Source organism: Mustela putorius, unplaced genomic scaffold (genome assembly GCF_011764305.1).
Source record: "Mustela putorius furo isolate JIRA1106 unplaced genomic scaffold, ASM1176430v1.1 tig00003853_pilon_pilon_pilon, whole genome shotgun sequence".
NCBI classification, from domain to species: Eukaryota; Metazoa; Chordata; class Mammalia; order Carnivora; family Mustelidae; genus Mustela; species Mustela putorius.
The window spans coordinates 11,588,172-11,614,674 of NW_025422005.1; the positions used below are offsets into that span (position 1 = coordinate 11,588,172).

Here is a 26,503-nt window from a genome sequence, read left to right on the forward strand (position 1 = left end):
TGAGCCTGTTTTTGGCAGCATGGCCACGAAGCCATCCAGGGTGCCGCAGCTAGACTCACAGCCACCTCCCACTGCTGATCGTGTGTCCAGATTTAAAGTCCGGTGCCAGGATGTCACATGAGGCAGAATAAGAGAATTGGGTCTTGTTGCTCTAAGACAACCAGTAACGTCTCCCCGGTGTATCTAGAAGAGCACTGGGACATTTTTAGCTTAATGTGGGAGGGGGCCCCTGCCTACCCCCAAGACCTCACCGGGGGAACCACTCCTTAAATAGGAAGGGTGTAACAGGCACGCAGAAGCAAAAAACTAAAGGCCCCAGCACTTCCCGTGCTCAAGGGTTCGATAAGAAAGCTGCAGTTTTTGTTATGGAAACAGCTGTTCTGGCTAATAAACCATGTAAGGAGGGACATAGAAGATTAGAATGAAGGGTCCTCTGCCCTTCGAGTAAGAGTAAGGAGTTAGCATCAGAGTCTGGAGTAGGATACCTTGTGTCTCTTGCCCGTTATGTCCCATCTTCTTCCTTCCTGAGTGCTTGGAGGCTGGAAAGGAAGTTTACCTTGAACTCTTCCTGGAGTGGAAGTTCCTCTCCTTGGAGGTGGGCTCTCGGGTTCTGGAGCTGGACCTGGGCTTTGGGTCTGGGTACTGTCCTTGTTAGGCTCCTTCCTTAACTCAGGGGTCAGTCCCAGGAGGCCTAGCAGCACTAGCACGTGCCCACATACCATAGTTTGGCCTTAATTACCTTCATCTAGAATCAGAAAACCGTTACTCCTAATGGGGGTGGTGAGGCGGCTGGTGAAGCAGCCTTCAAGGGTCTAACCGGAAAAACACCTTGACACATCCGTGAGGGGTTGGGGGGCAGGTAATAAAACAGTTCGGGGCTCTCCATCACCAGCTGGAAGCCTGGCTGGGAAGAACCTACCAGGGTCCCCAGGAAAATCCCCACTGCCAAACCAGGCTTCTCTTCAGACACCCGGACTGGAGCTTCCAAGAGGGTGGGGTGGGGTGGGGGGACACGGGGCCTGGGCTGCAGTCTACAGAGCAGGGGGATTTGAATACCCTCCAGATGAGCGTTGCTCCCACAACTGCCACCACCAGGTGTGCCCATCTCCAGGAATCTTCTAGCGCAGGCCAGACCCGTGACTTCTAAGCAACACAATAAGGCAAAGAGGACAAAATGTGGCTTCCATGATCACGTTACAGAACATCGCATCTGTTCTGCTGTCAGGACATCTGTCCAGAGAGAGACCCTCTGTTACTGGCTTTGGAGAAACAAGCTGCTCCGTGTGTGCTGCCCCGGTTGGAGGGTCAAAGAGGTGAGGAGCTAGGACAGCCTCAGGCTGACAGCCAGCAGGAGACCAGAGCCCCTGGTCCAGCAGTCTGCAAGGAGGGGAGCTCCCTCCATGGGAGCCTGGAAGCCGCGGTCCTTGCCCAGCTGGTTGTTCAGATGAGCCCCATGCCCTGGCCAAGCCTTGACTGCAGCTGTGCCCAGACGCCTGATCCAGAGAAACAACCAGTAAATGTTTTGAACTGCTGCATTTGTGGGAATCCTGTTAGACAATAGATCACCGAGACAAGAAGTGAGCAAAACATGTTTGAAGTGGGAGTCTCGGAGAAAAGCATCTGGACAGATCTGAGGCCTCCGTGGCCTTGGCAGCTCTCTTCGCATGCTCCTTTGGGCTTCCTCTCCCCCTTTATGTTGCCAGCAGCGATGCTTACTCTTACTCCGTGCTAGGCACTGTTCCATGCACTTGGCCTAAAACTCGTTTTGCCATCACATCTGCCCTCCGAGGTAGGTACTCACCTGTTTTACAAATGACAAGACTGAAGCAGTGAGATGAGGTAGTTTGCCTGAAGTCACACGGCTGCTCGGTGGCAGAGCTGGGATCAGAGCCCAGGCATCCGGCTCCAGCATCCATGCTTCCAGTCAGACGGATCCAACCAGTGCTGCCTCCGCAGCGGGCTTGGAAGACTGGGTTAATCTGTGGGAGTTCTCATTCTTCCAGCAGATCAAGAAAGCCATAACATGGCAGGTATCAAATGACAGGTCAAGGGCGGGGCCTTGCCTCCTAGGTGATTAGAAGCCCCTCCATGCCTCACTGCACACAGTAGGTGTTGATTTCTCTGAGCAGACGGTGACAGGAGGGTGCCATGCTCTGGGCAGAATGGACCAGAATTGGGAGAAGACAAGTTTTTCCTTACTGTAGCTTGAACGTAGACAGATACTTTCATGTTTTCTTCTGGATTACAGAGGTAACACAGGTACAAAAACAAAACCACAGAGGATATTAGCGATCATCCCAAATCGTTCCTTGCTTTGTAGGAACAGGAGCCCATCTCTGAGGACACCCTCAGAGACTGGATTTAGGGCCCACCCCTGGATTTAGATGGACCTTGAACCATGGACAACTTGAGCGCCTGGGTGACTCAGCTGGTTAAGCGACTGCCTTTGGCTCAGGTCATGATCCCAGGGTCCTGGGTTCAAGTCCCACATCACGCTCCCCCTGCTCTATGGGGAGCCTGCTTCTCCTTCTCCCTCTGCCTGCCACTGCCCCCCTGCTTGCGCACTCTGTCTGGTGCTCTCTCCCTCTCTGTCAAATAAATACATAAAATCTTTTTTTTTTTTTTAAAGATTTATTTATTTATTTATTTGACAGACAGAGACCGCAAGTAGGCAGAGAGGCAGGCAGAGAGAGAGGAGGAAGCAGGCTCCCTGCCGAGCGGAAAGCCTGATGCGGGGCTCGATCCCAGGACTCTGAGATCACGACCTGAGCTGAAGGTAGAGGCTTTAACCCACTGAACCACCCAGGAGCCCCAATACATAAAATCTTTAAAAAAAAAAATCCAGGATGATTCTCTCAAAATCCTTAATTACATCTGCACTGGCCCTATTTCCAAATAAGCTCACATTCACAGATATTGGGGGTTGGCACTTGAACATATCTTTTGGGGGGATACATTTTGACTTACCACAGTCTACCCACTCCAAGATCCATCAGTAAGGGATGGGTTATATAAATTTAGATACATTCATATAATGGAATACTAGATTTGGGGGGGGAAATGGAAAAAAAAGCTCTTTATAGGGGCACCTGGGTGGCTCAGTCGGCCTTCAGATTGGGTAATGATCCCAGGGTCCTGGGATTGAACCGCAACCGCAGAGGGCTCTCTGCTCAGTGGGGAGCCTGCTTCTCCTCCTCCCTTCGCTTGCTGCTCCCCCTGCTTGTGCTTGCTCTGTTTGTCAAATAAATCTTAAAAAAAAAAAAAGCTCTTTATATAGTTGAAAGGCTGAGCTATATCAAGGGTAGGCAGCAAGGTACAGAATACGGCGTAGATAGAATATGCTCTTTTGCATAAAAGGGAAGGGAAAGCTTTATGAGCATAAAATATCTCTGGAAAGATACACAGGAAATAGCACCCCACAAGTTGCCTACACGAGAGACTGGGTGCCTGGGAGACAGAGATGCTGGATACCAGGAGATACTTTTGTAACTTTCTGAATCTGAACCATGTAAATAAACCATCTTTTCAAAGAAAGGAAGAAAGGGTGCCTGGGTGGCTCAGTGGGTTAAGCCTCTGCCTTTGGCTCAGGTCATAATCTCAGGGTCCTGGGATTGAGTCCTGCTTTGGGCTCTCTGCTCAGCAGGGAGCCTGCTTCCCCCTCCCCCCCTCCTCCCACCCCCCACCCACCTGCCTCTCTGCCTACTTGTGATCTCTCTCTCTCTGGGTCAAATAAATAAATAAAATCTTTAAAAAAAAAAAAAGGAAGAAAAAAATCTACATTTAAAAGGTCATTTGTTATATCAACACTCAAAGATACAGAGCAGAATGAGCATTTTAGTATCTTCTCATCTTATTATATATATAAGCAGTAAATAAATTTTATTTTTTTACAGATAGGGGCTTATTCTGTCTAGTGTTCTGAAACATGTCACTTAATAACTTATAACCATTTCTCCAGGCATTGAATGTTCTTCTCTAACATTTGGAATGATTTCATAGTTTTCCATTAAAGAAACCACCCAAGATTAGGTATGTTAGTGCTGGACCTTTCAGTCTTTCTCATTTTTTGCTATCCAAGTTGGATCTTATAGAAAGACTTTGCAAGTTACCTTTAAGATATCCAGTGAAACCAGTCAATCAGAATGCCTCGTCCTCTAAGCCTCCTGGTTAATGTGGTTTTACGGATGGTGGGCAGAGTCCAACCCAGCCCAGCACCCGGATTTGGCAGGCAGTTGGCCCTAGCAACCCTGGGGTGGCAATTCCAGTGGCTTGTTTTCCAGTTACCTGAGCTGCAGATTTAGAACCCTCTGCAGTGAGCAGGTGAGCCCCCGGCACGACTCCCTTCGGGTGACTGATCTTGGGGTTGCTGGGCCGAGCACCGTCTGGTTTTCGGGCTGGGTGACCAGTGGGCAGCAGTTCTGGGAACTCAGATGACCACTGGCCAGTCTGAGCTGAGCAGAGCCACTGACTCGGCACAGAGAGGGGGGCCAGAGGTACGTATGTGACTCCCCGCAGCAGGGTCCTGTGGGCTCTGGGATAAGAGGGTCAGGAGAGAGTCACTGTGCTTGCTGTCCCTTCCAAAGTCTCGCATCAGGTTGCATGGTATAGAGGAAAGAAGGTGGGGCTGAAAGCTACTGAACTCCCTGCTGTGTATCGTTGAGCAAGTGACTGTATGTACCTCTCTGAGTCTCAGTTTCCTCATCTGTAAAATAGAAATAATCCTAGAACCTGCTTCGTAGCCTAGATCCTGTGTCACAGAGCATCCAGAGGGGACGGAGGATAGCATGAGAAAATGGAAGCCAAAGCAGCCAGCACAGTGTAGTACACAGCCGGTGTAGGCTGCGTTCAAGGTGCGCGTGCTGGTGACCAAGGGACACCTGGCGGAGGCAATAGGAGGTCCGTTGGAAGGAGGGACAGGGATGGGGGCACTGGGAGGAGCACGCTGGTGTGAGGGCTCTGCAAGGACACGAGGATCAGCAGTGGACTGCGGAGGCCATGAGCCTGTCAGGGCCTGGGTAGGGACCCCGCAAGTCAGGGGACTCCAGACAGGGTGACACAGACCTGGGCCATGCTGGGGTGCCTAGGAGCCAGCTGTGCTTACTGGCAGACGTCAGCCAGCCCTCTCCTTTGTGCTCTTCCTCTCCCAACCTCACAGCTCCACCTCCCCAACCCCAAACCCTAGGGATTGACCCAAACCTTTCTGAACTCATAGCTCGTAGCCCTGGCCCAGGCCACAGCCTCACTTGTGCGGTCCCAGGGCCGTCAGGGCTAGAATGCCACGTTGGCAGCCTCAAATGTCGTTTCTCAGATACAAAACCCAGGCTCTTCTTTCACAAAGAGAAAACTCCTACTCACCCCCTCCTGCCCATCTATTGACTGTTTTCCAAATATAAAATCATCAAGTTAGGAGCACCTGGGTGGTTCAGATGGTTAAGCATCTGCCTTCAGCTCAGCTCCTGATGCCAGGGTCCTGGGATCGAGCCCCACCATGGGGCTGCCTGCTCAGCTCAAGCTCGCTTCTCCCTCTTCCTCTCCTTCTGCCACTCCCCCTGCTTGTGCTCTCTGTCATATAAAAAATAAAATCCTTTGAAAAATCATAAAACTAAACATGCTTTTTCAAACCAACCGCACCCCTCTCTCCGCCCTAGATTTTCAGACCTGCCCCCCACTTTGAAAACGGGTGATTTGATTCAATGCTTTGGAGAGCAGAGCGAGATTGAGCCTCAGTAGGCAGATAGAATCTACAGATCACAGCTTAGTTCCCAACGCATGGTTTCCTCAGAGGGCCTGTGAAGCTGGAGACTCTTGATTCCAGGGTTGTGAGTTTGCTACCCACTTTCCGCGCAGAGATTTCAAAGAAAAAAAAAAAAAAGAAAAGGCACGGTTTCCTCTGTGGTCTGATCCCTATCCCAATTGGGCAAGGCACATGAGTTTGAACCAAAGAGTGGGTAGCAGATGGGTTCTGCCATTTCACAGATGAACAAACTGAGGCCAGGGTGCCTCAGGCAAGGTTGCAGGGCGATCAGGAAAACGTTCTCCTGCAGTCATCAAAGCCTTAGTACTGTTATTGTGGGCTCTGAAGGCGCGGGGCGATGGGGCGGGGATTGCCCTCAGTCTGGCTGGCGACAGGCAGAGGCCAGAGCTTGAGTTTTAGACCTTCAAGGCCGGGCCAGGGAATATAAGCGAGACCACAGCGGGATTCTGCCCCTGAGTGTGGGGGCATTTTCTGTTAGGCAACAGGAGAGAATAATCCCTGTTTGCTGGATTGTCCGGGGCCCCAAGTGAGACCGCGCTGGAAAAGCCCTCAACCCAGTCCCCGCCGCCAGCTAGCGCTCCATAGTTTGAGAGCGCTGCCTGGGTCAGGTCTGCCGCCACCACGGGGCCCAGGGACCCGACGCGCCCTTCTCGCCGGGCTACGCGGGAACGCGGGCGGGCACTGGCACGGGTCCCTCCTGCGAAACGGCCTTCGGCTCCGCCCCGCCTTGGACACGCCCTTAGGCACGCCCCTGCCCTCAGTCCCCGCCCCCGCCAATGCTCCGCCCCGCCCTGCCCCGCCCGGCCCGTGCGGCGGCGGCGGCGGTGGCGGCGGCGGCGGCGGCGCGCAAAGGTAGGAGACCGCGGGCGCGCGCTTCGGCGGACGAAGGCCGCAGGGCTGAAGTGGAGGCGCGCGCGGGCGGGAAGGCGGGAGCGCGCCAGTGGGCGGGCCGGAGCCGTTGTCCCAGGGCCCTTGGGAAACCCTGTGCGGTCGCCTTGTCCCCGCGCCCCCGGCTCTGCGGGCATCCTGCCTGCCCTCCGCTCCAGACCCTGTCCCGGCTCTCGCGGGCTGGGGGCCGGGCGCGGCGGGGGCCTGCCAGGCTTGGCGGCCTGAGGTCCCGGCGGGCGCCCCCGTGACGCGTCCCCTCGTCCCTCCGGCTGGACCGCCGCCGGAGGCCCTTCCCCCCGTCCCCACAACAGGAGCTCCCGCGCTGCGGCTTCCTGTGGGCCCGACACCGTCCCTGCGGTCCTCGCGCGGGAAGGGATTTCGCCCTCGTGGCGACCCGACGGCGTGCAGAGTAGCCTGCAGGCCCAGAATGGTCAATTGAGTTGCCGAAGATGGCACAGTCTGAGCAGGGGATCTGGGCCCTCCTTGGGTTTCTCAGCGCCGGGTCTAGGGTTGGCGTTTTGAACGGGCTCCGTCGTGATTTGTATGCAAACGCAACAGGACTGTGTTCGGGCCAGATGTCTGTTCCCTTGGTGGCCAATCTCCCCAGCTCCCCCTGGAACTGGGACTTGTCTGGGGGACTGGGACATTGTGGGACAGGGTCTGTCACGGTACCTTCTGTCTGTTTTCATCGGAGATTTCCTCTTTTCCTTAGCTGGGCTCGCAACAGGTGCTTAATAAATAAACACGTCTGTGTTAGGAGCAGAGGGAGGCTGAGGCCAGGCTGGGCTCCTTAGTCCGGAGCAGGGTTCAGAAAATACCTCAGGAGTCAGAACCCATCGATCCTGAGGCTTTGCCTAACTTAGCTCTTCTTCTCCCCAGGCTTTCTCTCAAGCCCTGAGGATGAGGGCCAGCCCTTGGACACTAGGCACCCTTCCCACTCGGGGGTCCATCAGGTTTTTACGCTAAGTTCCTGGGATGCAGCAGGTGCTGGCCATGTGTTCCCTGGGGGTTGTTCTGGGATCCCAGTCCTGTGGGTGACATCGTTTATGGCCAGGACTTGCCCAATGTGACCCCCCGCAAAGCTCAGGAGAATTGTTTCTTTTTCTTTAATTTCTTTCATTTAGTTTCCTATATTATTACTTGTTTCAACATTCATTCATTCAACAGCTGTTCATGGAGCATTGGCTGTGGAGACAGCACTGAACAAAGCCAACTTGGTCCCTGTCCCTGGAGGAGATAGACAACATACATGTTAGATAGACAACATCCATGCCTGGCTACAGGCAGGCACCACTTGAGCTGGTATTTTTGAGTCAAGGTCTGGTTGACAAGCAGGAATCGGCCATGCAGAGGAGGGAAGAGCATGGCAGGCAGAAAAGGTGGCAGGTGCAAAGATCCTGAGGTGGGAGCATGCCTGGTGTGTTTTGATGAGAATCAAGGCCAGCATGGCTAGGGTGGCGTGAGCAGTGGGGGAGCGGGAAGAGGATGGTGAGGTGGGAGAGGGGGACTGAGGCCAGATCCGGCAAGCCTTGTATGCTGTGGCGGCACTTTGAATTTTGTTATTTTGAGTGTGATAGGAGGCTGTGTGTGTGTGTGTGTGCGTGTGTGTGTGGCGGGGGCATTGAGCAGAAGAGGGATGTGATCTCCATTGCTTGAGAATATACTGGAACTAAGGGACAAGAGTGGAAGCCAGCAACCTATGAAGAGCCGTCTCAGGGGCGCCTGGGTGGCTCAGTGGGTTAAGCTGCTGCCTTCGGCTCAGGTCATGATCTCAGGGTCCTGGGATCGAGTTCCGCATCGGGCTCTCTGCTCGGCAGGGAGCCTGCTTCCTCCTCTCTCTCTCTCTGCCTGCCTCTCTGCCTACTTGTAATCTCTCTCTGTCAAATAAATAAATAAAATCTTAAAAAACAAAAAACAAACAAACAAAAAAGAGCCGTCTCAGTGGTGCAAGCAAAAGATGGCGGCAGCTTATATTACACACACCCGAGACTCCTGGTGGTGCTTGGCACACAGTAAGCACAACATAACGGGAGCCATTGCTGTTATTGTCCAAAACTTTGGAACCAGGCATGCCTGGGTCTCACATGTGGCTCCAGCTCTTCATGTTGGTACCTTGGAGCAAGTTACTTAACTTCGCTGAGCCTTAGTGTTGTCATCTGTAAAGCGGGTAGAACAGTATCGGCATGACACAGCTGTCAAGAAGGTTAAAACAGGGGGCGCCTGGGTGGCTCAATCGTTAAGTGTCTGCCTTAGGCTTGGGTCATAATCCCAGGGTCCTGGGGTCTAGCCCTGCATCGGGCTCCCTGCTCAGTGGGAAGCCTGCTTCTCCCTCTCCCTCTCCCCCTGCTTGTGTTCCTGCTCTTACTGTGTCTCTGTCAAATAAATAAATAAAACCTTAAAAAAATAAAAAAAGGTTAAAACAGGTATGTACAGATGCAAAGTTATGGGCAGAGGGCTGGGCTCATGGTTGGCTCAATGTTTTTGTTATAATTTCTAGTCAGGATAGGAGAGTAAAGGCATAAGTGAGTAACAACATGGTGTGTTTGAAACTCAGGAATAATCTCTGAGGGACTTTTTGGCTGATTCCTGCCAGTGGATCTGGCAAACAGCTGGCTGGGAGGGTGGGCCAGAGCCCAGCCGGGGTGGGGAGGGAACAAGTGCAAAGAGTGTCTCCTCTGTATTTATTTGCCAAACCATGGCTGAGGTATGCCACTGTGTACCAGGCACAAGGTTCTAGAATAGATATTGGGAAAAACCAGTAACACCAGTGGTAGTAATGATCGAGCCAGCACTCACGCACTATTTAACAACATGTAATCATTAAGGTGATACCAGCTGATGTGACAGTGAGACCCCGAAGTCCCAGAGGCTTAACAGAAGTTTATTTCTCATTCATGGAAAGCGCTGGCGAGTGTTTGGCAGGTGACTTTCTACATGGCGACCCACGGACCCAGACCCCTCCAGCTGGTGGCTCTGGCATCCCCTAGGACCTCAGCATTATTTCCTTCCAGCTGCTGGACAGGGCAGGAGCTTAAACAGTCCCTCCTGCAAGGTTTTCATGGGCAGATCTGAAGTGGCACACATTCTACTTTGATTCTGCTGACCAGAACGTGTCACGTGGCCATATCTGACAGCAAGGGAGTCCCATTTTCTAAGAAGAATTGGAAGTATGTTTTGGTGAACACATAGCAGTCTCTGCCACACCACGTCCAAGTACACAGCTAGGCATGGACCACCTTATTGAATCCTCATGATAGAAATAGGCACCATTATCATCCCATTTTACAGATGAGGAAACTGAGGCTCAAAGAGGTGAAGTCACTGGCCCAGGTGGCACAGCTGGTGGGGAAGGATAGCCAAGACTGGGGTTGGATGCTGAAACTATAATGTCCAGATTTTTCCTATGAGGAAGTTAATCATTTGCTTCGAGGTTTGGCTGCAGATTCGGAAGACCTGCCTGCGCACACAGGGTTTAGATGTGATTTCTTGGCATCTAGAGAACCCAGTCAGACTCTAGGGGGAGAACTCTGGACAGAGCCCAGGGTTCTGGCATCCTGCTCCCTTCCCCTGATCCCTTAGGGCACTGGCTGGGGGAAGGCACAGAATAATGGCCAGTTCACTAAGCACATCTGGGGTGCCTCTGTGCCAAGTTGGGCAAGTGGGGGGGTGGAGGTCCTGGTCTAGGGGGTGTTTGTGATCCACCCCTGCTCTGGTTATGGGTGTGCAGCCTATAGAGGGGACTTCTGGAGGGTGTCTGGAGGTGGGAAAATGGGAGTCCTAAAGTTTTATAGTGACAGCTCTCTGCCCCTGGCCCAGTTCACTTTTGCCTGAATTTGGCCTTGCTTGCATAGCAACTTGATGGCGCTTACCTTTTTGGCCTGGTGCCCTGTTTCCTGGTTTTCCATTTGCAGAATGGATTTCCTAGTTGAGGGTGAGAGGTGAAGCCTGACCCCGACTAATGTGCACTTATATTGCACCTGCTGCATTCCCCAGTCTGACCTAGAGAGAGTAATAGAGTCTTTTTTTTTTTTTTAAGATTTTATTTATTTATTTGACAGAGATCACACGCAGGCAGAGAGAGAGAGATGGGGCTCGATCCCAGGACCCTGAGATCATGACCTGAGCCAAAGGCAGAGGCTTTAATCCACTGAGCCACTCAGGTGCCATGAGAGTAATAGAGTCTTAAAGGGAAAATGCCTGGCCTCGCCTTGGAGCATTTACAGGGTGGTGGGGTCTGCCTGGCCCAAGTGGAATGAGCTCTGGGCTTACCACTTCCCTGTGGCATGTCACTTTGAATGGGTGAGGCTCTAACCTCTCTAAGCCTTGGTTTTCTCACCTGGAAATGGGTTGAGGTAGGGACTTAATGAGGTAATGCAACTCTGCCTCCTCTGGGACATGGCACTTAGAGGGGCCGCAGGGAGCAGGAGTGATGCTAATGAAAACAGGACGGAAGCTGCCATCTGCTCACTGCTCACTCCGTGCCCACTGGGGGTCGATCCCCCTTAACCTTTCAACCCACATGATCCTCAGTGACTGTGTGGCCCAGGCTCTCAGTCCCATTTTAGAGATGGAGGAACTGAGGCTCAGAGAGAACCTTGTCCAAGGTCATACTTCCGAGGAGTGGAAGCGCTGGGACTCCCAGGTGACCACAGACATGCCGCTTAGTCCAGGCAGCTTCCCTGCCGGCAGGGCAGGAACTATGGGACGGGTGACCGGACCTCCGGCCCTGGGGTAGAGGGACAGGCCATGTTGGATTTTCAAATGAGTGCACTTGTTATTTATTGAATGCTCGCTATGAACCCGGCACTGAGTCACACGCTCTTTGTGCCCACATGGTTTTTGGTTGAATCTCCCAGACAACTCCGTGAGATGGGTGCCAATCATTCTCTGCATCTTACTAGGGAACGGTGAGGCTCAGAGAGGCAAAGTTGCTTTCTCAAAAGTACACAGCCTGTGTGCGTGTGCGCGGGGAGAGGCGGTGAGGGGATGGGGGGATTCAGATCGCTGGGTGTGGGCGATTCCAGAGCCTGCGATCCTTACCCGGAACCTCTTGTGAGAAAACGTCATCCCAGCGCCCTGGGAATAAGGGTTTAGCAAACCACGTGACCCCTGTCTGGGTCAGCAAAGAAGGTCTAAGACTGGCCTTTCCCGCCTCCTGATGCTGACCCCACTGCCTGGGCTTGGAGGGCTCTAGGACCCAGCAGCTGGGGAGGGTGGACAGTGTGTGTGTGTGTGTGTGTGTGTGTGTGTGTGTGTGTGTATGGGAGGGGTAGATCCTTGGCTCCAGGGCCCTCCTCCCCCTTCTCTCCTCACTTTTCTCGCCCACCTCCTCCCCTCTTTCCTCCCCTCCCCCTCTCCTTGCCAGCTCCTCCTCCTCTTCCCTCCCCTCCTCTCCGTTCCCGGCCCCTCCCCCTCTCTCAGCCCCTCCCACCTCAGTGGTCACATGGGGGCACCGCGGGATTTAAGCCTAATCTGCCCTGTGCTCAGCACAACGGTCTGGCTGTGGGATGGGCAAGCTGAGCTGGTCTCTGGGGCCCTGGAGAAGGGCCTGGAGGGGGGTGCCCACAGCTTGCCCCCCATGAGTTTGGGGCTGGAGGAACCTTTGGAGGCCCAGCTGGCACTGGAGACGGTTATCCAGGTGGGTCCTGAGGCCTGGGCCCACCCCGTCTAAGGCAGGGGAGCCTGGGTCTAGAAGGAGTGGGGGAGCGGTAGATGCCTCTTGGGGTCCTGGGGTGGGATAGGTGGGTTTGGGGTGCACAGGGGCCCCAGCTTGCCGCTCCCAGCCGGGCTGGGGGTAGAGCAGCTGTTCAGGGCTCAGCGGCTGTGGCTCCCCTATTCCAAGGTCCCATGGGAAAAAGGGCATCCCTGCTCCCAGACTGAAGGGTTGAAGTGACTTCTGCTAGCACAGTGGGATCTTCATCCATGTGGGGTTGGAACTGGACGGCCGCCCCCGACACTGCTGGCCCGATGGGTTTTATGAGTGGGCCATGCGTTTGGTTCACTTCTCTAGGCCTCCGTGGGGGCTCTTTCCCTGGGCAGGGGGCACACAGTCTTCCCATGGGGGCTGTTGGCCACTCTGACTCCCTGGCTTTCCTCCATCTGGGAGGTTTCCTGAGGGTTTCCTGGGCACCCACATCTTGGGCTGCGGGACTTTGTTCCTCTCCCACCAGACCAGGGAGCCCAGCGTCCCAAATCCCCTTCAGAGCTTCTCTCCCCCTGCCCTTCCCACCAGACCCTGGAGAGCGGCGTCCTGAGAGCAGGCCAGGAGGAGGGCCTGGGCGTGCAGGACCCGGCCCAGGACTCTCCCAGGACCGCCGGCCTGCCTGCCCGCATCAGAGAGATTGTCACCCGCCACCTCTCCCAGCCTGAGAGCCAAGGTGCCACTCTTCTTTCAACTTCCACAGACATTGCCTGCCTCTCCCCCCTCCTCATAGCCCCCTTCCCGTGGTCAGTGGCAATGGTGACTCACCGCGAGGCAGACACAACCCTGTGATGGAGGGACCCATTTCACAGATGAGGAAATAGAGGCTCAGAGGTATATTTGCCCAGAGTTGTTCCCCATGTGGTGCTCCTAGGCACCCCATCTGGTAGCCCATAGCGAAGATTTAGACCCAAACACCACATTCTCTCCCAGGGATGGTGTGAGCTGCCTGACCCTGAGACTACAGGGGAGGGCAGCTCAGCTCAGCTCAGGGCTTTGCAGAAGTCCGAAGGGTGGTACTGACCATTCCCTGCCCAGGCAGAGAGGCTGATGGGCCCTTGTTCTTCCCGGTGGGTGGCATCCTCAGCCTCCTAAGCGGTTTGAGAGTCTGGGAAGGGCGCCCTCCGAGCTGTGTTTGCAGCTCTCCTTTTCTTGGTGGTGTTGCTGCTGGTGTTCTGGCTGCAGTCCTTGTCCAAGCTCAACCTCCTTGGGAGGAACAGAGATGTTGGGGTCCCTAGGAGCCCCAGGCAGGGAGAGACTCAGAGAGCCCTTACCTCAGTCTGGAAGAGCCTAGAGGCTTGTGGTGTGTTGGCGTGTGTCCAGTTCTCCTGGGATGGAAGGGGAGCCCACAGGATGGGGGGGTGAGGGGGCACATCCACTTCTTCCTTTGGCTCTTCCTCCCTTTTCCTCCTCCTTTTTCCTCTTCCTCCTCCTCCCAGCGTGACCCATACTATCTTAAGCCCTGGCTTCAGAAGCTACATGAAGCCCTTCCCTTAAGCGAGGCCTCCCGGCACTCCTGGTCGGGTCTGGTTACCGTTCCACTCATTTGCAGAGCAGCAAAACTGAGGCCCAGAGAAGAGTAACAGTTGGAGAAAGAAGGAGCTAGTCCCTGCCTCCTAGACCAAGCCTCTCTCCGCACATTCCGGGCCTGCTGGGGCCACCCTTGCGCTGCGGTCGCGTCGGCTCTGAGGCTCGCTCCGGGGATGGATGTAGGGGGAGGATGTCCCGCTGCACCCCAGGGGAAGCCAACCTCATGCCTGCTGTCCCTCTCCAGCCCCGCTGCCCGCCCCGGAGATGGCATCCGTGCGCTCACTGCAGGAGGAAAACCAGCTGCTGCAGCAGGAGCTGTCCCGCGTGGAGGACCTGCTCGCCCAGAGCCGTGCGGAGCGCGACGAGCTGGCCATCAAGTACAATGCGGTCAGCGAGAGGGTGGGTGCTGCCTGCGGCCCGGGAGCTGGGCCCGGTGCTCCTCCGATACGAGGGCCTGGAGACAGCCGGGCCGGGCCGGGGCACTGGGCTGAAGGTGGGCCCGGAGTCAGGCTGGCCTGGGTGTCGATTGTGGCTCTGCCAGCGTGAGTGGCCTTGAGCAAATCCCTGTGCCCTCATGGTCTGTTTTCTGTCTTGGGGATGCTAGTGTGATGTGGGCTTGTGAGGAGTCGACCAGCTGATGGAGTCCAGTGCCTATAGCCAGGGAGTTTCATGCCTGCCTGTCCCACACCTGCTTGAGGTGGGGGGCACAGAGAGTGAGGACCCTGCTACCCCTCCAGTGTCTGGACATCCCTCTGTGCTCCCATGTACATGGGTCTTGGGGTTCGGCCAGCGGCGGCCGGACACTGAGGCAGGCAGGCTGGAGTAGGCACGGGCAGCGTTCCGCCGGCCCTCTGGGGCGGCCGCGGACCTTCAGCCGCTCCCAGTGGGGATGAGACCTCGCCAAGGAAGGAAGGAGAAGCCAGGCCAGCCTCCAAGTGCAGACAGGACTCCCATTCCCCAGGCACCTGTCCCCAGGGCCCAGGCCGGGACTGCGCGTTTTGGGTGCCTTGTTTTCTCTGGGCCCCCAGGCTAGTGAGAGGGGACACCAGGGAGTAGGAGCTGGTGGCTGGGAGTTGGTGAGAGTGTTGCCGGAGGGAGGGCGTGTCTAGGTGGGAGACGTGGGGGTGGTACCAGTCATCCCAGTAACTACGGTTTACTGACTCCCTCTGGGCCTGGCGCTTGCTGGGTGCTTCACAGTCGCTGCACCAAGAGAGCAGGCTCCGAGAGGGACAGCGCCGGGCTTGGGGTCACACAGCCTGTGAAGGCTTGGGCTGTTGACCCCCAGCTCGGGGCTGTGCTTTGCCGTTTTGTTTTCTGAGTGTAGGAAGAGACAACTGTGCTGGGAGTTCCAGGGGGGGCAGTTGGAAAGCTGGAAGGTCCTCCGACAGAGCCCCCTGTGCGCTAGGCAGAGCCAGGTTAGCCGAGGCTCCCCAGGCTGGGCCTGTCCCATGGGGGCTTGCCTAATTGCACTGGGAAGAGGGGCACACGTTTATGTGTGTGGTTGTGGGGGGTGCAAATGTCTTGGCGTTGGCCTGCCTGGACAGGCCCCCGACTTGTTGAGACTTGCGGAGGAGCAGGGTGGGGGGCCCAGAGTGGCCCCTAGCACAGGCGACAGTGTGGAGCTAGTGTTCCCAGGTTTTCAGGGGGTGCAGAGGTGGGGGCTGGCCCAAGTGCCCTGTTGTTGTGGGTGACGGGGCCTCGAGCCAGCCCTCCTCCAGTTTAGGCCCCTCTCATCTTTTGGCCACTGGCTCAGTGCCAGGCCCCTGGGGGACTATCTCTTAAATGCCAGCTTCTGACCGACAATGAAGTGGGCGCGGCACCCCCTCATTGGCAGGGGAAGAAAAGGAGAGATGGGAGGTGGCAGGTTTCTCTTCTGCTGAGACACAGCTGCTGCAGCTGAGGCTGCCTTGGTCCAGAAGATTCCCTCGTGTGGCTGGGCAGTCCCCTGAACAGCACCCTGAGGGAGCCGGGCGTCTCGCTTTTCTGGGTGTGAGGTGGTGTGAGTGAGGCGCCCCACCTGCAGGCAGGGTTTGGGTGAGAGCGCCCTCCATGCCTGTCCTGGGGCGTGGGCTCCCAGAGGACGTCGGAGCCTGGAGATCTCCCATGACAGATGCAGAAGCAGGCCCAAAGTGGGGGCTTGATAGGGTCGGTGGTGGAGCTGGGTTAAGGGCCTTGGTCCAGGGCTCTGCGGTCCTGTGACATTCTGTCCCTTCTGCCCTTGTTCCCGTGGTGCAGGTGGCAGGGCCAGACCTTGTGGCCGTAACTGTTACATGTGGGCTGTTTGGAGGCCCGTCAGTGAGGTTGTTCTGGCCCTTTCTTTCTTTTTCTTTTTTTTTTTTTTTTGTTCTGGCCCTTTCAATCCTATGCCATCCCTGGGAAAAGGTAGTGGAGGCAAGGTCAGGATCTGTGTCCTGTTGACTGCATGTAGGGAAACTGAGGCAGGGGCTCCCCGTGGCCTCCTCTCAGGTCAGAAGGAGAGCTTCATGGTCCCTGTGGAGGCCCCCTCCATCTTCCTGTCCCTGAGGAGCAGCTGTTGGGCAAGGCAGCTGGGAATGGGAAGGAAGGCGTGGCACGCCCCCTGGGCTCCCCCAGTGTCCATGGCAACCTGGACCCAGTGAATGAATGGCGGGTAGTAGGCAGCGGTTGCTAAGGGAGACAGTAAACTTCTTTCATCCTTAGCTTGGTGACCCCCTCTTTCGCTTTTGAATTACAAGTTAAACTGAAAGGCTGTTTTGTGAGGGGTAAAGTTTGTGCGAAGGGGCGAGGTGTGGCCGGGAGTGGCCAGGGCCTGGCTGTGAGCTGTGGTGAGAGCCGGTGGAACACCCTGCGACTGCCTGAACCCCCCCAAAATCACAGCAAATAGTGCCTGCTTCACACAGATGTGCAAACACACAGAGCAGGCCCCGATCAGACCCCACCTGGACACACAGAGATGTCACCTGGAAACACAAGTCCCCCATCGTGATACACACTGATTCGTGGACCACCCAGACGCACCACCCAGCCACACCACCGAGCTGCCCTGTCCCGCAGACAGCACAATGCATGGCCTCCCGTCTCGTGGACACACAGAGCCAGACAGAGGTACGCTGCATACCTGCTCTTGTGCAGAGTTGCTGATACACATGCTGCCAACACACGTGGAGCCCAGACACGCTCCCCAGCCCCACCCACTTACAGATCTGCCTCCAGACATAAAAACACATGAACAGGGGTGCCTGGGCAGCTCAGTTGGTTAAGCGTCTGCCTTCGGCTCAGGTCACAATCCCAGGGTCCTGGGATCGAGCCCCACATCGGGCTTCCCGCTCAGCGGGCAGCCTGCTTCCTCCTTTCCTCTCATTCTCTCTTTCTCTCTCACTATCTCTGTCTTGTTCTCCCAAATAAATAAATAAAATCTTTGAAGAAACAACAACAACATGTGAACACATGGGCGCTCACTGGGGTCCCTGTGAAGGCCTAGCTACAAAGACACACAAGGTCCCCTGTGGAGACAAATGACAAAGCACAGCCAGCGAGCTGCGCCCCCGATGGGCAACACACGTGGGATCTCAGTGCCACCGTACTCCGAGGGAGACACTGTGCCTGCCACCCTGGTCACAGGCCTGCAGCCCACCTTCCAGGCAGCAGCCCTCAAGCACTGCCCACCCGCCCCTCTTTATGGGTGGCACCCCAGTGGCCATGGTCGCCCTGCTCCGGCACTGACCCCAGCACACAGGGTGGGGTGGGCAGAGAGCAGGTGGTCGGTGGCTCGTCGAGGGACTCCTGGGCGTACTGGGTAGATGTAGGCCCAGAAGGCTGGCCTGGCCTGGCCTGGTCCCATTCATTAGCCCCGCGTGACAGCAGTTGCCCTTGCTGTTGGCGCCCCTGGGACTTGGTGTGGGAGGGCATGTGAGTGGCATGCCAGGCGCTGGGGAGGTAGATGGTGAGTGTGGGCCTGGGTCAGAATCAGCCAGGCTGGGCTGTCTTCCTCTTGGTTCTCCCTGGGCCTCGTCACACTTCTCTCCGCTCCCCCCTCCCTTCCCCAACAGCTTGAGGAGGCTGAAGGGCCCCCTGGGACCAGCGGGTGCCTAAAGGGTTAGGAGGCTCTGCCAGAGCAACGATGACAACAGTGCACACGCACCCAGGCATCCAGCTTGTGCTCACAGGGTCTGCTAATGAAGGGGCTGCCAGCTGCCCGGGGGCGGAGCAGGGCGCTGACAGCAGCTTTCCATAGACACCTGCCCTGTGCTAGAGTGGGTGCCTCTTACAGAGCGCTGTGTATGTGGGGATGGGGGCGTGGTGGGGAGCCCACCCGTGTCACCTCGGTATGTTTGAGACTGCCACTGTGCCTTCTGTGTGTGCGTGTCTCTAAGCTCAGATATGCATGCATATATTTTTGCCTCTGTTTGAAAGTATTCAGATGTGCTCATGCGATGAATTCATGATTCAACAAGCATGCCACTGCCACTCTCCTGGGTCTAAGATATGGTAGAGAACAAAAATCTGGCTTTTCCTGAGCTCACCTTGGGTGGAGGTTGGGGGACAGGGGCCTGTTGCTAATAACCCCCCACAGCTGGGTTAGGTGTTCAGCCCAGAGGCTCATGGTGCCCCCAGGCAAGAGCACAGAGGGCCTGTCAGGTTCCCCTCCCTGCCAACCCTCAGCAACTTTGTGTTTTGCATGCGCGTGTTCATGGGCCCGCCTGCATGTGTCCACCGTGCCTGATCTGTGTGTCCATGCGTGCCCAGCCTGTGTGCCTGCACAGCTGCGTTACCCTGTGCACGTGAGCGCTCCACCCTGGGCTTGCCCACGTATGCCTGAGGGCCTGTGGGTCTGGGCCCAACCTGGCATCCTCTGCAGAGTTCCGTGCCTGCCTTCCCCGGAGGCCCGGGCCTCTCACCCAGGGACCTTCCCTGCAGCTGGAGCAGGCTGTGCAGCTGGAGTCTGGGGAGCTGGAAGCGCCCGAGCCCAGGGGGCTGGTGCGGCAGAGCGTGGAGCTGCGGAGGCAGCTGCAGGAGGAGCAGGCCTCCTACCGGCGCAAGCTGCAGGCCTACCAGGAGGGCCAGCAGCGGCAGGCCCAGCTTGTGCAGCGGCTGCAGGCCAAGGTCAGGGCCACCCACTCCTGCTCCTGTCCCCCTCCCCCACCTTGCTTTGCTCTGCCCCTATCCCCTGGGGCTAACCTTCCACTCCGCACCTGTCCACAGACCCTCCAGTACAGGAAGAAGTGCTCGGAGCTGGAGCAGCAGCTGGTGGAGAGATCCACAGAGCTGGAGCAGCAGCGGCTGAGGGTGGGTGCCAGCGGGGGGCAAAGTAGCCCCTTCCCTCTGCTGGCCCAGGCTCATGCCCACTTATCCCGCCCAGGACACGGAGCACAGCCATGACCTGGAGAGTGCCCTTGTCCGTCTGGAGGAGGAGCAGCAGAGGTGGGGTGCGGCTGCGAGGGCGCAGGGCTGGCAGGGCTGTCTCTCCTGCCATGGGCCCACCAGTCCCTTTTGGACCCCCCAGGAGTGCCAGCCTGGCCCAGGTGAACTCCATGCTCCGAGAGCAGCTGGACCAGGCGAACTCAGCCAACCAGGCTCTGAGCGAGGACATACGCAAGGTGACCGCCGACTGGACACGCTGTCGGAAGGAGCTGGAGCAGCGGGAGGCGGCGTGGAGGCGTGAGGAAGAGGTGGGCATGGGGGTGCTGGGAGGCCAGTGGGGCCTCAGGGGCCCAGCCTGACCTGAGAGGTCAGTAGAGGGGTCCCTGCTGGTGGGTGAGCCCTTTAGCAGAAGTAAATAGTTGCTATGGTAAGAGCTGGCCTTGCTCAGCCCATACCACGGGCCCGGCGCGCATTTTCTCCTCTGTTCCTCACAATAACTGTGCGTGGTGAGTGCTGTCACGCTCATTTTAAAGAGAGGTTACGTAACCTGCCCACAGTGAGGCAGGGATGCCGCTGGTGGTAGGATATCTCTCTCTTTTTTTTTCTTTGACAGAGAGAGAGGTCACAAGTAGGCAGAAAGGCAGGCAGAAAGAGGGGGAAGGGGGCTCTCTGGGAGCCCGGTATGGGGCTCGATCCCGGGATCCTGAGATCATGACCTGAGCTGAAGGCACAGGCTTTAACCCACCGAGACGCCCAGACGCCCTCTCCAGCACTTTACGACCTTTGCGCTGCCTCCTGCCCCTGGAGGCGTTGCAACCCCGATTCCCTGTGCGGGAGGGAGGCGTGGGATCCCGAGCGGTACAGCCTCCAGTTCCCTTGTATGCTGGCCTGGGGCGCTGGCTCGGGGCGGGGGGGGGGGAGACCCACGTCCCGGTCCCGGGACCACCGATCTGAGTTGTGGGAGGAGGCGGGGCCGCGGCGGGGGCGGGGCCGCGGCAGGGGCGGGGCCGCGGCGGGGGCGGGGCTGTCCGCGGAGGGGGCGGGCCGGCCCTCACGCAGCACGCCTTCCCTCCAGTCCTTCAACACCTACTTCAGCAATGAGCACAGCCGTCTGCTCCTCCTCTGGAGGCAGGTTGTGGGGGTCCGACGGCTGGTCAGCGAGGTGAAGATGTCCACCGAGAGGTGAGTGAGGCCCGGGTGGCGGAGGGGCGGCCTGGGGAGACGCTGCGGCAGCTGGGAGACAGCCCCGCTTTTTGAGTTGGATTCAACTCAGCTCAGTTGAACTTCAGTCCAGCCCGACACACCTACTGTGTGCCAGGCTCTGTGGAAATGCAGAGACAACTAGTAATGTGAACGCCTACCACTCCTGGCAGTCAGCATTTGCTGGGTGTTTACAGTGAGCTAGGCTCTTTGGCCATTTTGTTTCTTCCGAGATCTACTGCGTCCCTGGGAGGTAGGAACTATAATCCCCATTTTACAGATGAGGGCACCGAGGCTCAGAGGGGTAGAGTGACCTTCCCAAGGTCACACAGCAGTAAGTAAGTGGCTGAGTCAGGATTTATAGCTCCTGCTTTTAATCCGCTGGACTGTTCAGCTTCTGCTACAGGACTTCACAGGCTCTAGTGATGCAAAGATACGGACCCCCAAAATTCTAGACTGAGGAAGTGAGTGGTGAGTGACATGGAAATAGAACAGAGAATATCCCAGATTCTAAGGAGGTTGGGAGGGTTGGGGAGGTCAAAGAAACAGTTCATAGAGGAGGTGGAATTTGCACTGACCTCAAGGGCTAGGTAGGATTTTAACCAGCAGAGCCAGGGGCACTCCAGGCAGAGAGAAGAGTGGGAGCGGAGGCTTGGAGGTAGGAGGCCATGGCAGTCGATGGGGCTGAAGCAAAAAGCAGGGGAAGGGAGGAGGTCAGGCTGGGAGAGCCTCAAAGGGCCACATCAGCAAGGGAGTGTGTCCTGCTTAATCTTTGAGCAGGTGAGACTGTGGGAGAGCTGAGGCAGGCCAACCCCTTCCTTTCCCTTTCTGCATTAAAATTTTGTTTAATTAATGATCTTATGTTAAAGTCATCGGATATTCAGTGTCCAGATTTCCAGTTGACACATTAGTGTCATAGATGATTCACTCTTTTTTTTTTTTTTTTTAAGATTTTACTTGTTTATTTGACAGAGAGAGACACAGCGAGAGAGGGAACCCAGGCAGGGGGAGTGGGAGAGAGGGAAATGGGCTTCCTGAGGAGCAGGGAGCCGGGCATGGGGCTCGATCCCAAGACCCTAGGATCATGACCTGAGCCGAAAGTAGACACTTAATGACTGAGCCACCCAGGCGCCCCAAGTCACTTGTTTTTATAATTTGTTTGAATTAGAACCCATAGATGCTCACCAACTGTGACTGGCTGACTTGTGTTTTAAGTCTTTTCATTTATTCGTGTAGGAAACTGGGATAGTTGGGGGGCGCCTGGCTGGCTCAGTCAGCTTGTCCCCTCTATTTCCTGTCAGTTGGATGTGAAATTTAATTTTCTTTTTTAAGATTTTACTTATTTATTTATTTATTTATTTAATTTTTTTTTTTAAAGATTTTATTTATTTATTTGAGAGACAGTGAGAAAGAGCATGAGCGAGGAGAAGGTCAGAGGGAGAAGCAGACTCCCCATGGAGCTGGGAACCTGATGTGGGACTCGATCCCAGCAGTCAGGGATCGTGACCTGAGCCGAAGGCAGTCATCCAACCAACTGAGCCACCCAGGCGTCCCAAGATTTTACTTATTTATTTGAGAGAGAGAGAGATAGTGAGAGAGAGCAGGAGCAGGGAGGAGGGGCGGAGGGAGAAGGAGAAGCAGGTTCACCGCTGAGCAGGGAGCCCAAGGCAGGGCCTGATCTCAGAACCCCAGGATCATGAGCTGAGCCGAAGACTAAGATGCTTAACAAACTGAGCCATCCAGCCACCCCTGGATTTAATTCTTTTTTTTTTTTTTTTAAAGATTTTATTTATTTATTTATTTGACAGACAGAGATCACAGATAGGCAGAGAGATAGGCAGAGAGAGGAGGAAGCCGTCTCCCTGCTGAGCAGAGTGGCCGATGTGGGGCTTGATCCCAGGACCCTGGGGTCATGACCTGAGCTGAAGGCAGAGACTTTAACCGACTGAGCCACCCAGGCGCCCCTGGATTTAATTCTTGATCAGATTCAGGTCTGGGTTTCAGGTACCACTTTACTTAGTTTCAATTTAAGATTAAATTTTTTAAAGCTTCATTGAGATATGGAGCCTCTGAGTGGCTCAGTTAAGCATCCAGCTCTTGGGTTTGGCTTAGGTCATGATCTCAGGGTTGTGAGCTGGGGCCCCATGTTGGGCCCCATGCTTGGTGTGGAGTTGGCTTGGGACTCTCTCTGCTCCCCCCACCTCAATAAATGAATAAATCTTTTAAAAAATAAAAATTTAACGTTTTACTTTTGAACAACTCACATATTCACACGGTTCAAACTTCAAAAGGGTGTACAGTGAAAAGTCTCCCCGGTCTCCATTTCTCTGGTCCAGATGCTTCCCTCCCTCCCTGGAGACAAGTGATATGACCAATTTCCTTCATGACCTTCCAGGCTTATTTTATTCAAGCAAATACAGCAGATCACACACATACACACACACACACACACTCTCTCTCTCTCTCTTTCTCTCCCTCCCCTCCCCCTTTGCTCCATACTCTTGGTGGAATTTCATCTTTGTGTTCTTGAAGATTCTGTCTTCACCTAATAGCTATAAGTGGGAGGTGGCTCCATATCAATGGCTTCCCCATTTTTCTTGGCTACAGTATTCGCCGAGGGGATATACCAAATTTATTTAATAGTAGCCCTCTTTTGGGGCGCCTGGGTGGCTTAGTTGGTTAAGCATCTGCTTTCAACTCAGGTCACGATCCTGGGGTCCTGGGATGGAGCCCCACTTCCGGCTCCCTGCTCAGCAGGGAGTATGTTTCTCCCTCTCCCTTTGCCCCCTCCTTTTTTGTATTCTCTCTCTGTGTGTCTCAAATAAATAAATAAAAATTTTAAAAAAGTGGTAGCCCTCTTGATGCACATTTAGTCTCTCCCCAGTATTTCTTCCATGAGCAGTGCTACAGGGGATCACCTTGTGCACAGGTCCCCTTCCTTGCATTGGGGCCATATCTGTAGGATCAGCTCTTATGGGTATAGTCGGTGGGTCAAATAGCCTATCCACTTATAATTGTCAGAACTCTTCCTAATTGCCCTGTGTCGTGGTTACACCCACTTACCCTCCTGCCGCAGGGCCTGTTTCTCCACAGTCTCACCTGCATTGTGTGTTATGTGACTTTTCTTTTTTCTTTTTTTGCCAACCTGTTAGTGACATCCCACTGTAGCATCCTGGGATAGTTTTAATTTATCCTTGGGAGCTTGCCCGCATCCCATGCCTATCCCGTGTTCTCTCCACCAGAGACCTGCTGCATTTGGGAGGGGAGCTGGCCCGGACCTCAAGAGCCATCCAGGAGGCGGACCTGGGGCTGAGCACCGGCCTGCAGCTGGCTGAGAGCCGGGCCGAGGCGGCCCTGGAGAAGCAGGCGCTGCTGCAGCTACAGCTGGACGAGCAGCTGCGGGACAAGGTGCTCCAGGAGAAGGAGCTGGCCCAGCTGCAGGTGCAGAGCAACCTGGACAAGGCCAATCTCAGTGCCAGGTGGGTGCCTGGTGGGCAGCCCAGGAGGTGGGCTGCCCCGAGCAGGGGGCTTCTGGGGATGCAGCGAGGAGCGGAGCCTGTTCACTGGCCACAGGCCTCTCTCCCTAGTCTGCCCCAGTCACCCCCTTTGTGACAGAGGGAGAGACTGAGTTTGGGGGGGCTCTTGCCCAGGGCACATTAATGAGCAGTTTAGCTGCTGATGCTAGAACTTGGGCTCCTCGCTCCAGACACCTGGGCGAGTCCCAGTGGTAAAGCAAATGGCAACCTCCTTCTCCTTTATAGAGGATCAGCCTGAGCCGCAGAGGGGAGGGACTCGCTCAAGGTCACACAGCCAGGGACACGGATGCTAGGGTCTCTCCCTGAGGTTTGGGAAGGCATGAAGGACACAGAGCTGGTGGGTTTGAGGAGAAGGTGGGGCGCGTCTTCCCTTCACCTCGGTTACTGCCCTTCCTCCAGAGTGACCGAGCTGGCCCTGACAGTGGAGCGCCTTCAGAACCAGAATCTGGAGAAGGATCGGGTCAACAAGGCCCTGAGCGAGAAGCTTGAGGCCCTGGTGAGATGTGGCTGCCCCTGAGATGTGGAGGATGAGATCGAGAGATAGACCAGAGCCCTGGATGAGGGTCATGCTTGCTTGGGCCACTCTTAGCATCCTGGGTAGGCTCAGTTTCATCCCTCATTCACTGACCCCTTAGTGCGTGCCAGGCTTGGTGCGAGCCCCTAGTGCGAGCCCCTAGTGCGTGCCAGGCTTGGTGGTGAGTGTGTTCGCCTCCTTCATCCTGTTTCATCCTCTCAGCAGCCCTGTAGCTTGATTCCCATTATACAGATGAGGGAGCTGAGGCCAAGGGGAAGTACTTGCCTAGTCTCAGAGCCAATGAGGTGGGGCTTGAACATATGCCTGTGCCCTGCTAGCCCAGGGCTCCTTTTCTCGGAGCTCGGCTGCCTTCCCCCGAGAGGGACACCCTTCAAGGGTATTGCTGGGTTGGTTGGTCATCCTTCTGTGTGGGGCCTGGCCTGGGTTCTTTTTTTTTTTTCTTTTCTTTTAAAGATTTTATTTATGTATTAGGGAGAGACAACACAAGCAGGGGGTGTGACAGATAGAGGGAGAAGGAGAAGCACGCTCCCCTTGGAGCAGGGAGCCTGATGTGGGGCTTGATCCCAGGGTTCTGGGATCATGACCTGAGCCAAAGGCAGATGCTTAACCAGCTAAGCCACCCAGGTGTCCCATGGCCTGAGCCTATGTCCGGCTCTCCTCCAATAGTCTGTGTGACCCGTATGGCGACACAGTGCCCCTCTGGGCCTGGACTGTTCAGTGGGGGCCCTGGGCCTGCTACAGGGTCTACCAAGTGCTGGCCTGTGGTCATGGCCTTAGAGATCTCCTGATGGGCAGGGCCTCCAGGAAGGGAGAGGACAGGGAAGCTTCAGGCTGGGCATAGAGCCTGACCACCGTTTCTTTGTCTCCCCGACATCACTCCAGGAATCCCTGCGGCTCCAGGAGCAGGCGGCCCTGGAGACAGAGGACGGAGAGGGTTTGCAGCAGACCCTGAGGGACCTGGCACAGGTGTGAGGTGGGAGGGAGCCTTGTACAGGGCGGGGCTCGGCCTGCCCGGAGCACCGCCGCTCTGGTGGCCTTGAGCTGAACTGCGAGTGGTTGGGGGCCCTGGGGACCCCTGTTGGACACCCCTGCTGGCTGAGCCTGGACTCTACCCTGAGGGGAGCCCCAGCCTGAGAGGGGAAGCCCATCGGTGAGAACGGCCCGATCACGGCTGGGTGATACATGGGAGACCTCACCGGGGTGCCGAGGGCTGTGAGCCAGGAATCGGGAAGACCTGTGGGAAGCTTGGAATGTGCTGCTGAGTGTGCAAAGAAGCCGGACACCTGGCCCCGGGACCCCACTGCCTCGCCTGGGCCAGCTAATCCGTGGCCCCCTCCTCAGTGGTCACCCTACCCCACCTCAGGCGGTGCTGTCGGACATGGAGAGTGGGGTCCAGCTAAGCGGCTCTGAGCGCACGGCGGATGCATCGGACGGCAGCCTGCGGGGGCTCTCGGGCCCCAGGACCCCCTCCCCGCCGCGGCGTTCCTCGCCGGCCCGCGGCCGATCCCCGCGCCGAGGCCCATCCCCAGCCTGCTCTGACTCCTCCACACTCGCCCTGATCCACTCGGCCCTGCACAAGCGCCAGCTGCAGATTCAGGTCGGAGGGGCCCCAGGGCCATCCAGGGCGGTGCCAGAGTCCTGGGGGTTGGGCTTTGGGCCACTCAGGGCGGAGCCAGTGCCCTGGGGGTGGAGCCAGAGTTCCGGGGGAGGAGCCCGGGCCTGAGTCCTGGAGTAGAGCCAGAGCCCTGAGAACAAGCAACTGAGTCAGGACCCATGGAAGTGACCCAGAGCGAGGAGGCAGATCTGAGCCCAGAGTGGGAGGTACTTGGGCAGAGGGCGGCGGAGCCTGGGGCAGAGCTAGAGCGCTGGTAGAATGGAGATTACTGGACAGACAGAGCCAGGACCCGGGAACCGGGAAAAGGCCGGGTGGGGGCGGGGGGCGGGAATCAATCTAGGATCAGAAGAGCTGGAGAACTAGGGACAGCGAGGAGTCTGGGGGAGAGTCAGAACCCGGATGC

At 56.2% G+C, this 26,503-nt stretch overlaps 1 protein-coding gene across 8 annotated transcripts in view; it reads left to right on the forward strand.

The window, feature by feature from the left end:
- The first annotated feature begins 4,238 nt into the window (after positions 1 to 4,238).
- Positions 4,239 to 26,503, forward strand: part of CROCC (ciliary rootlet coiled-coil, rootletin) — a 48,609-nt gene continuing 26,344 nt past the window's right edge. The window contains exons 1-12 of one of the 8 annotated variants that reach the window (XM_013048564.2): positions 4,239 to 4,320; positions 12,876 to 13,020; positions 14,119 to 14,273; positions 18,771 to 18,956; positions 19,056 to 19,139; positions 19,213 to 19,274; positions 19,357 to 19,522; positions 20,290 to 20,396; positions 23,657 to 23,893; positions 24,350 to 24,446; positions 25,368 to 25,451; positions 25,849 to 26,082. In XM_013048564.2, coding sequence (XP_012904018.1) covers positions 14,139 to 14,273; positions 18,771 to 18,956; positions 19,056 to 19,139; positions 19,213 to 19,274; positions 19,357 to 19,522; positions 20,290 to 20,396; positions 23,657 to 23,893; positions 24,350 to 24,446; positions 25,368 to 25,451; positions 25,849 to 26,082 — 1,392 coding nt within the window. In that variant the 5' untranslated portion in view covers positions 4,239 to 4,320; positions 12,876 to 13,020; positions 14,119 to 14,138. Of the gene's footprint in view, positions 4,321 to 6,570; positions 6,608 to 12,048; positions 12,282 to 12,875; positions 13,021 to 14,118; positions 14,274 to 14,307; positions 16,959 to 18,770; positions 18,957 to 19,055; positions 19,140 to 19,212; positions 19,275 to 19,356; positions 19,523 to 20,289; positions 20,397 to 23,656; positions 23,894 to 24,349; positions 24,447 to 25,367; positions 25,452 to 25,848; positions 26,083 to 26,503 lie in introns of those variants that run through there. The other 7 variants (XM_045063836.1, XM_013048553.2, XM_004741367.3 and 4 more) reach the window with 7 other exon arrangements.